Here is a 10,572-nt window from a genome sequence, read left to right as displayed (position 1 = left end):
GGAGGGGCAGGTGGGTAGAGGTAATGGCGGAGGGTCTGGTGGGTGGGGGTAGTGGCAGAGGGGCTGGCGGGTGGGGGTAATGGCAGAGGGTCTGGCGGGTGGTGGTGGCGGAGGGGCAGGTGGGTAGAGGTAATGGCGGAGGGTCTGGCGGGTGGTGGTGGCGGAGGGGCAGCTGGGTAGAGGTAATGGCGGAGGGTCTGGTGGGTGGGGGTAGTGGCGGAGGGGCAGGTGGGTGGGGGTAATGGCGGGTGGTGGTGGCGGAGGGTCTGGTGGGTGGGGGTAGTGGCGGAGGGGATGCGTAAAACGTTCTAGCTTTATAAACAGCTCATACACGTTAGCATGGTGAAGCCATTTTGTTAGAATAATCCCCTTCAATGATCAGAAATCATTAAAGAAACCGATTATTTAGCCAGATTCCACCTCTGCTCTTCTCTCACCTGTGCAGCAGCTGGCAGACGTCCTTTGTTCTGAAGACTAACCCCTCAGTCGGCCTCTGAAAGTTCTGAAAACTGAGGGAAACGTTGCAACAGTTTTTTTCTTCACAGCAATCTGGTTTCGATCCATCAGGTCCACTCAAGTCTTTAGTCAGTTTGCAGCTTCTGCTCCTTAGCAGGTTGTCCTCCATGCCAAAGAGCAGGCAGTCTTCCATGCTAAACAACAGGTTGTCCTCCATGCCAAAGAGCAGGTGGTCTTCCTTGCTAAACAACAGGCAGTCTTCCATGCCAAAGAGCAGGCAGTCTTCCATGCTAAACAACAGGTTGTCCTCCATGCCAAAGAGCAGGCAGTCTTCCATGCTAAACAACAGGTTGTCCTCCATGCCAAAGAGCAGGTGGTCTTCCATACTAAACAACAGGTTGTCCTCCATGCCAAAGAGCAGGCAGTCTTCCACGGCTAAAAGCAGGCAGTCTTCCATGCTAAACAACAGGTTGTCCTCGATGCCAAAGGCAGGCTGTCTTCCATGCCAAAGAGCAGGCAGTCTTCCATGCTACACAACAGGTTGTCCTCCATACCAAAGAGCAGGCAGTCTTCCATGCTAAATAACAGGTTGTCCTCCATGCCAAAGAGCAGACAGTCTTCAACGCCAAAGAGCAGGCTGTCTTCCATGCTACACAACAGGTTGTCCTCCATGCCAAAGAGCAGGCTGTCTTCCATGCCAAAGAGCAGGCAGTCTTCCACGCCAAAGAGCAGGCAGTCTTCCATGCTAAAGAGCAGGCAGTCTTCCATGCTACACAACAGGTTGTCCTCCATGCCAAAGAGCAGGCTGTCTTCCATGCCAAAGAGCAGGCAGTCTTCCATGCTAAAGAGCAGGCAGTCTTCCATGCTACACAACAGGTTGTCCTCCATGCCAAAGAGCAGGCTGTCTTCCACGCCAAAGAGCAGGCAGTCTTCCATGCCAAAGAGCAGACAATCTTCCACGCCAAAGAGCAGGCAGTCTTCCACGCCAAAGAGCAGGCAGTCTTCCATGCTACACAACAGGTTGTCCTCCATGCCAAAGAGCAGGTGGTCTTCCATACTAAACAACAGGTTGTCCTCCATGCCAAAGAGCAGGCAGTCTTCCACGCCTAAAAGCAGGCAGTCTTCCATGCTAAACAACAGGTTGTCCTCGATGCCAAAGGCAGTGTCTTCCATGCCAAAGAGCAGGCAGTCTTCCATGCTACACAACAGGTTGTCCTCCATGCCAAAGAGCAGGCAGTCTTCCATGCTACACAACAGGTTGTCCTCCATGCCAAAGAGCAGGCAGTCTTCCATGCTACGCAACAGGTTGTCCTCCATGCCAAAGAGCAGGCAGTCTTCCATGCTAAACAACAGGTTGTCCTCCATGCCAAAGAGCAGACAGTCTTCAACGCCAAAGAGCAGGCTGTCTTCCATGCTACACAACAGGTTGTCTTCCATGCCAAAGAGCAGGCAGTCTTCCACGCCAAAGAGCAGGCAGTCTTCCACGCCAAAGAGCAGGCAGTCTTCCACGCCAAAGAGCAGGTAGTCTTCCATGCTACACAACAGGTTGTCCTCCATGCCAAAGAGCAGGTGGTCTTCCTTGCTAAACAACAGGCAGTCTTCCATGCCAAAGAGCAGGCAGTCTTCCATGCTAAACAATAGGTTGTCCTCCATGCCAAAGAGCAGACAGTCTTCAACGCCAAAGAGCATGCAGTCTTCCATGCTACGCAACAGGTTGTCCTCCATGCCAAAGAGCAGGCAGTCTTCCACGCCCTTCCATGCTAAAGAGCAGGCAGTCTTCCACGCCAAAGAGCAGGCAGTCTTCCATGCTACGCAACAGGTTGTCCTCCATGCCAAAGAGCAGGCAGTCTTCCATGCTACGCAACAGGTTGTCCTCCATGCCAAAGAGCAGGCAGTCTTCCATGCTAAACAACAGGTTGTCCTCCATGCCAAAGAGCAGACAGTCTTCAACGCCAAAGAGCAGGCTGTCTTCCATGCTACACAACAGGTTGTCCTCCGTGCCAAAGAGCAGGCTGTCTTCCATGCTAAACAACAGGTTGTCCTCCACGCCAAAGAGCAGGCTGTCTTCCATGCTAAACAACAGGTTGTCCTCCACGCCAAAGAGCAGACAGTCTTCAATGCCAAAGAGCAGGCAGTCTTCCATGCTACGCAACAGGTTGTCCTCCATGCCAAAGAGCAGGCTGTCTTCCATGCTAAAAGGCAGGCAGTCTTCCATTCCAAAGAGCAGGCAGTCTTCCACGCCCTTCCATGCTAAAGAGCAGGCAGTCTTCCACGCCAAAGAGCAGGCAGTCTTCCATGCTACGCACCAGGTTGTCCTCCATGCCAAAGAGCAGGCAGTCTTCCATGCTACGCAACAGGTTGTCCTCCATGCCAAAGAGCAGGCAGTCTTCCATGCTAAACAACAGGTTGTCCTCCATGCCAAAGAGCAGGCAGTCTTCCATGCTAAACAACAGGTTGTCCTCCATGCCAAAGAGCAGGCAGTCTTCCATGCTAAACAACAGGTTGTTCTCCATGCCAAAGAGCAGGCAGTCTTCCATGCTAAACAACAGGTTGTCCTCCATGCCAAAGAGCAGACAGTCTTCAACGCCAAAGAGCAGGCTGTCTTCCATGCTACACAACAGGTTGTCCTCCACGCCAAAGAGCAGGCAGTCTTCCATTCCAAAGAGCAGGCAGTCTTCCATGCCCTTCCACGTCAAAGAGCAGGCAGTCTTGTTTGAACATATCTGTCACCCTCACCATATCCAGGCCAATCAGCTCCCTCTCTGCTCTGGGCCTTCATATCTTCTGCTGTAACCTGGCTATTTTTTTCTACAGATCATGAAGCACAAAACCATTTTCTTCCCAGATGGAGAGGTCTTTCCTCAGGGCATGACTATTGTTGCCATCCTGGTCTTCCTTTTTATCGGCTCCAACAGTCATTCATAAACTGCAGTTACTTCACTTTGATTCTGCTGATTAGTGGATTTTATTGCAGCGTCTGGAAAACTGGGTCTTCCTTTTGGTTCAGTACTGGATTGGTTTATCTCTTACCTGACAGCAGACACCCTGTCTACTTTTAAGGCTAGGCTTAAAACTTTCCTTTCTGATAAAGCTTCTAGTTAGAGAGGCTCAGGTTATCCTGAGCTATCTCTATAGTTCTGCTGCTATAGGCTTAGACTGCTGGAGGACATAGGGACCCCTTTTTCATCATTCTGCTTCATTCTATCTCTATTCTCCCACTCTGCAGAATCTGTTAGTTCAATCTCTAACGTTCTGCTCTCTCTGCTTTTTCTCATAGTAGCTTCATCTGGTCTGTTCCTGTTTGGCTGTGACTCCATCCTGGAGAGAAATATCAGCTGTGCTGCTGCCATCAACACCTTTGTTTCTAGATGTTGGAGCTTGGCCTGTTTTCCAGTGTAGTCCTGTTTCTCTGACTGTGACTAACTGGATGTGCTCTCTTCATCCTCTGACATGGGAGCTGGCTCGGAGCTCGTCTGCCTGGCTGTGTGTTTCCTGGACGGGGCCGCCTGTGGAGCTGGTTGCCAGTTGCCTTTTGTATCTATGCTTCTTTTTCTATGTCTGCTTTGCTGAAAGGAGTTTTTAAGTCTTTGGGTGATTATGTCTCGAGGGTCAATATGACCAGAGCAGGTGATCTATTCTAGCCATCGAGTTCTGGTGCTCTGCACCTTTAATGTGTGTTTCTGGGTTTAGGTGGTTAAATGTCTGACATCTCTATGTATTTCCAGTCAGCTTTTCCACAGACCTGCTTATTGGTCTGAGGTGTTTGGAAGCAGAAACACGGGTAACGGGGGCGGGAACTGGGGAATCCTTTATTGGTTCTGGGGGGGTCATTGATTTTCTTGCTGTTTCAGGTTTCTTCCTAACAGGAACCCTTTTTCCCTTTAGAACTGTGTATTGTTTTATTTATCATGTGTTTGTTTAAAGGTGGAAATGGTGAGAGGCATTTTTCTAAGCTGGCCAGAATGGAAGAAATTTCAGGGTTCAGATGAGACCAAAACCTAAATCCCAGCATGACCCCAGAACCATATCCCATTAGTAAAGCAGTGGCTGCATTATGCTGTGAGTATCAGAATGTCAGAGATGATGGATGGAGCTTTTCACCTTCTGACTAGAAACACACTGGAGGGTTTCTGAGCCAAAAACATCCATTTTAAAGATACAAATAAAAAATAGAAAAGTAAATAAGATGTCGTAGTAACTTCTAGATGTTTGTTTTCATATAGTTGTGGATGTTGATGGTGTCAGCAGGAAGGTGAAGATGATGCTCACTGCCTTCCATCATCTTCATCACCAGAGGTTCTAGAGGAACAGAGCCGACCTTCTTTATTAGCTGGTTGAGCTTCTTTCAGTCATTAGCTCTGATGATGATGATGATGGAGGAAGAGGTCAGACTCTCCACAGCAGACTGACAGCAGATCTGCAGCATCTGAAGGACCTGAGCAAATATTGATGGTAAATATCTGCCAATCTGTTGCCAACAGTTTAAAATGATAATAAAACATCATTTCCAAGCTAGTTAAAGTAAAAATAAAAAAATCAATATTCTTTATAAAAAATGAAGCTTCTGCTCGTTATTATAGAGTTAGTTGTTTTAGATCTGTTGTAGGCTAATGTAGGCCAGTCTGAACGACCATTGATCCCCATCAGGACAGAAAGCAGCTTCTACATCTAAACTCATCAGATCTTCAATTCTCTGCTTCTTTGTAAGAAAATGTGAGAACCCTTCCTGGAACCAGGGGCCTCTATAATAACGCATGTGGAGCAACTGTATCGGCCCCCAGGCGGGGGGCTCTGTGGTGCGCTCCTCCAGCCCCTCCCCCTGCCCCTCCTTCCTGGTGGTCCTGTGCTCCAGAAGTCCCTCCGACCCTCAGCTGCTGTCAGACCAACGGAGCCATGCTGCTGCTGAAGCTGGTACGGTGAGATCCATGACATGGCCGCCGCCGTGGCGCTCAGTCTGTGTGTCTGTCTGTCTGCGTAAAGACAGACTGTCCAGCCATGGACGTGTGTCTGTTCCACGCTGGCTGCCTGCATGCGGGTGGTCCCCTCCTGCTGCTGCAGCAGTCAGCTTGTTTTCACTGCAGATGGAAGTGAAAGTGTTCTGATGAAGTGAGCTCTAACCCGGTGCTGTTCCCCCAGTGCGGCTGGATCCTGGCCCCCCTGTGGGGCTCTCACCTGTGTTGGGCTTTTGTCTTTGGGCGACCCAAGCGTTCAGGAGAAGATGGGACTGCAGCCAGGGCAGAGGGTGAGTACATGAAGATGTGAGCTCAATGTGGCGTCTGTGCCTGCAGCAGAGTTAATGGGTAGCATGTGTCCCATTCGGGGGGGGGGGGGGGGGGTACGTCAGCGTGGATTTAGACTGTAATTGTGAAACCGCCTCAGCTGAAAGAAAACTTTACTGTTTCTGATTAAATATAGAATTAGAGCTGCACTGGATCTAAATTTTGTTCATCCTGGGACTGGTGTCACTGTGGTTCCATGGTGGGGGGGGGGGGGGGGGGGGGGGGGTCTGCACACAGGAGGCAACCAGAAGAAGCCCAACATGTCAGAATGACTAAAGGAGGCACCAGCTGCACCTTTTCAGAAACACCATCCTGTTGCTCCACCTGCACCATCAGGCAGGTCACTTAGTGAGACAAGAGTGAACGGCATCATGGGTGGAGTCACTGTGGGTGGAGGTCTGCACATGTTCCATGCTTCCTATCCTTCAGCAGAGGACTAGAGTCACAGGACTGTTGGTCCTCACCTCCACATGGGAAGGGTTAATGACGGAGACTCCTTTTCTAAAGCCTTTAGTTCCACTTTAATCAGGCTGAATGCTGATCTAGCTCTAGGAATCTATGTCCCAGAGCTAGATATTAGCCCAATGCTTCCAAAGGCAAACCATTCTGGTTGTTGCTATAAGGCTGTGATGGTAATTATGAACAAAATGGAACTCAATGGAGACAGAAAAGTAGAGGAGAAAAGAGAAAAAAAACAGAAACTATGCAGTAACTTCTAGAAATCTGCTTCCAAACCTGCATGAGACGAGAGGAACAGAAAAACAGCAAACAGAAAATAAAAGACGATCAAAGAAAACGTGAAAAAGCTTCCAGAGCAGCAGGTAGATCGATTTCCATGAGACTAGAAGGAAACCCTGTGGTGACTAAACTCTGTAATTAATGGTGGTTTATATCTGTGGTGATTAAACTATTATTCAGGGTGGTTTATATCTATAGCTGCGGCTTCGTGTTTAGCATCAGTGTGAATGTTGTGCAAAATGATATCCTGCAGATAGTGAATAAATTATTATCTAGAAGTGGAGTTATAGTTAATTATTTAAAGGAATAGTACACCCAAAACATGATTAGCCTTCATTTTCTACTCACCCCCATGCTGAACAACACTCTGGAGTACTTTTTTGATATCTCAAATGCATCTGGAGATCTGGGAGGCTTCTTGCTGTCTGCTGACATTCAAATAATGGAGGTCTATGGCGCCCGAGGCAGAAAGGTCCATAAAAGTCCACAAAAAACGTGTCAATATTCCTCCATACTGCTCGTCCAATGTATTCCAAGTGTCCTGAGTGGGTAGCATCCAGAATTTACTCGAAACGAAGTCATTTAGAATGTTTTAGAGCATAAACAGTAGTGTATAGGATTTCCTAATAGCGCGTTCACGAGTCTACGGAAACCGCAGCAGACCAAACCAGATGAAAGTGCGCATTCAGCTCGGCAAAGAACTCATGCTCTTCCTCAACACTGAAGTCCTCAGACATTTTTCTTTCGTTGTTTCTTTCTTTGCACAGGTAAACAGCACATTTCTTCTTCTACGCTTGCATTATCGGCAGAGCAGACGCTGAATGCGCACTTTCATCTGGTTTGGTCTGCCGGCTTCCGTAGCGTCGTGAATGCGCAGGAAATCCTATACACTACTGTTTATGCTCTAAAAACCTTCTAAATGACTTTGTTTCGAGTAAATTCTGGATGCTACCCACTCAGGACACTTGGAATACATTGGACGAGCAGTATGGAGGCATATTGACACGTTTTTTGTGGACTTTTATGGACCTTTCTGGCTCGGGCGCCATAGACCTCCATTATTTGAATGTCAGCAGACAGCAAGAAGCCTCCCAGATCTCCAGATGCATTTGAGATATCAAAAAAGTACTCCAGAGTGTTGTTCAGCATGGGGGTGAGTAGAAAATGAAGGCTAATTATGTTTTGGGTGTACTATTCCTTTAACTTATTCAAAAATGAAGGTGAAATCAATTTAGTGTTTCTATTGTATTATTGTAGCTCTAATTTGCTCATCTACCAGGCTTTATGCCTTTCACCTCTGGATGGTTCCTGATCAAATCCAGGTATCCACACCAATTTAGTGACCCAGGCTAGGTTAATAGCAGAGCTATTAATTATCAATCAAAGACTATTTTTCTCTGTTTATTCACACTGTTACCAAAAGGGGATGGATCTGGCCTGAGTGATAAACCATCCGTATATGAATCACAAACAACTGCAAGTTAAACAATGACGTCTTTATTCTAATAATTCAGGATTACAGAAATTTAACGTCTAAGCAAACACGCTGTTAGAAAATAAACGCCAGGTAGACTAAGTGATTAATTTTGAAAGAAAAAGAATCAAACCCTAAGAGTCCGTTTAACTGGCTTGAGATTGTCCAAGATAGGCCAGATGTTAATACATTCAATAATGTCCGTTAGAACAGCAGCAGGTATGATGAGAACAGTTCAATTAAAACAACATGAATACATTCAGCTTAAATGATAAATGGTTAAAATGCATTAACAGCAGCAGCAGAAGTTTGTTTAGCAAAGCAGCAGCAGGGCTGTGTGTGTGTGTGTGTGTGTGTGTGTGTGTGTGTGTGTGTGTGTGTGTGACCCCCCTTTTCAAATGATGAAAGGGGGGAGGAGGGGGGGCAGCTTGGAACAACGCGTCCTCAACCACATGACCACACGCGGTTAAATGTGAGCAAATTCTCTATAAACTAACCTTAAAGCAGAAAAAGAAGGAAAGCAGGATCACTTGCAGCTTTTCACTGGACACTTATTTCAACCTTTAAACCAGAGTTCTTATAACCGGCACAGATTAAACATGAGCGTTAATTCAAGTTTCTCCTATCTACCTGTCTCTCGCAGGAGGTCCGTCTCACCAGGGGGTCCGTTAGCTATCAAAGCAGGAGCGTCCTCCTGCAGATAGGCCGTGATTTCTGTAGCGAGGTCCTCACAAAAGCTGGAAGCTCCACACAGCGTTCAGCTTCGGAGATTCCCGTCTCACCTAGCTCAGCGGGCGCTATGCACGATGGGTCATTGCGATTGCGTGACTTTTGATGCAGGAAAACGAAAGCTACTTCCAGCTAGCTTTCTTTAGCATTTCACGTGAAACGGGCCTCTCCCTGCGGGTGTTAAAACCCAGGGCACAGAGAGAGATTGATCTCACGCTCTGAGTTTTAAACGCTGAATGACGTAGGGGTATTTCCTGCTGGGGTTCAGGCGTTCTCGTCAGCTGATTGGTTGATTTGAAATGGTTTCTCAAATTGATTTGGCTCCATTGTGGCAATATAGCCAAACACCTGGAACCAAACTCTCAAAACTGTGCTATGGATGCTTGGACATGCTTTTGAGAAAGAAAGTGTGTTTATTAGCAGGTGTGGGCGGCCCCAGACTTACCCTACAGGGGCCCAGATATCCAGAGCAACCACAGATCATTGGGACACAAGCAGCGCGGACACAGGCATGGCTGCATCCACTAAAGAAGCTAACCAGTGATGGAGCTAACCAGTAAAGGAGCTAACCAGCGATGGAGCTAACGAGTGATGGAGCTAACCAGTGATGGAGCTAACCAGCGCTGGAGCTAATCAGCGCTGGAGCTAACCAGTGATGGAGCTAACCAGTGATGGAGCTAACCAGTAAAGGAGCTAACCAGCGATGGAGCTAACCAGTAAAGGAGCTAACCAGCAATGGAGCTAACCAGTAGAGGAGCTAACCAGCGATGGAGCTAACCAGTAAATGAGCTAACCAGCGATGGAGCTAACCAGTAAAGGAGCTAACCTGTGATGTAGTTAACCAGCGATGGAGCTAACCAGTAAAGGAGCTAACCAGCGATGGAGCTAACCAGCGATGGAGCTAACCAGTAAAGGAGCTAACCAGCGATGGAGCTAACCAGTGATGGAGCTAACCAGCGATGGAGCTAACCAGTAAAGGTGCTAACCAGTGATGGAGCTAACCAGTAAAGGAGCTAACCAGTGATGGAGCCAACCAGCGATGGAGCTAACCAGTAAAAGTGCTAACCAGTGATGAAGCTAACCAGTGATGAAGCTAACCAGTGATGGAGCTAACCAGTAAAGGAGCTAACCAGTGAAGGAGCTAACCAGTGAAGGAGCTAACCAGTGATAGAGCTAACCAGTAAAGGAGCTAACCAGTGAAGGAGCTAACCAGTAAAGGAGCTAACCAGTGAAGGAGCTAACCAGTGATGGAGCTAACCAGTAAAGGAGCTAACCAGTGATGGAGCTAACCAGTGATGAAGCTAACAAGTGATGAAGCTAACCAGTAAAGGAGCTAACCAGTGATGGAGCTAACCAGTGATGAAGCTAACCAGTGAAGGAGCTAACCAGTGAAGGAGCTAACCAGTGATGAAGCTAACCAGTGATGGAGCTAACCAGTAAAGGAGCTAACCAGTGAAGGAGCTAACCAGTGATGAAGCTAACCAGTGATGGAGCTAACCAGTAAAGGAGCTAACCAGTGATGAAGCTAACCAGTGATGGAGCTAACCAGTAAAGGAGCTAACCAGTAAAGGAGCTAACCAGTGATGGAGCTAACCAGTGATGGAGCTAACCAGTAAAGGAGCTTACCAGTGAAGGATCTAACCAGTGAAGCTAACCAGTGATGGAGCTAACCAGTAAAGGAGCTAACCAGTGATGGAGCTAACCAGTGATGAAGCTAACCAGTGATGAAGCTAACCAGTGATGGAGCTAACCAGTAAAGGAGCTAACCAGTGAAGGATCTAACCAGTGAAGCTAACCAGTGATGAAGCTGTTTCACAACACTGTCAGTGGCGGATATTGAAGATGTTCGGATTTTTGGTTTTATGATACTCTGAATTCTCCTGTTTGGATGTGGAG

General features: G+C 47.6%; 1 protein-coding gene across 2 annotated transcripts in view; it reads left to right on the top strand.

The window, feature by feature from the left end:
- The first annotated feature begins 5,297 nt into the window (after positions 1 to 5,297).
- The window catches only part of enpp2 (ectonucleotide pyrophosphatase/phosphodiesterase 2), a 45,995-nt gene continuing 40,720 nt past the window's right edge, over positions 5,298 to 10,572 (top strand). For both annotated transcript variants that reach the window (XM_038274864.1, XM_038274862.1), the window contains exons 1-2: positions 5,298 to 5,367; positions 5,593 to 5,698. In XM_038274864.1, the coding sequence (XP_038130792.1) occupies positions 5,350 to 5,367; positions 5,593 to 5,698 (124 nt within the window). In that variant the 5' untranslated portion in view covers positions 5,298 to 5,349. The remainder of the gene's footprint in view (positions 5,368 to 5,592; positions 5,699 to 10,572) is intronic.

Source organism: Cyprinodon tularosa, unplaced genomic scaffold, assembly GCF_016077235.1.
Source record: "Cyprinodon tularosa strain WSP-4 unplaced genomic scaffold, ASM1607723v1 ctg935, whole genome shotgun sequence".
Classification (NCBI taxonomy): Eukaryota; Metazoa; Chordata; class Actinopteri; order Cyprinodontiformes; family Cyprinodontidae; genus Cyprinodon; species Cyprinodon tularosa.
The sequence above is the reverse complement of the archived record's forward strand: the minus strand, read 5'-3'. Positions and strand labels throughout refer to the sequence as shown.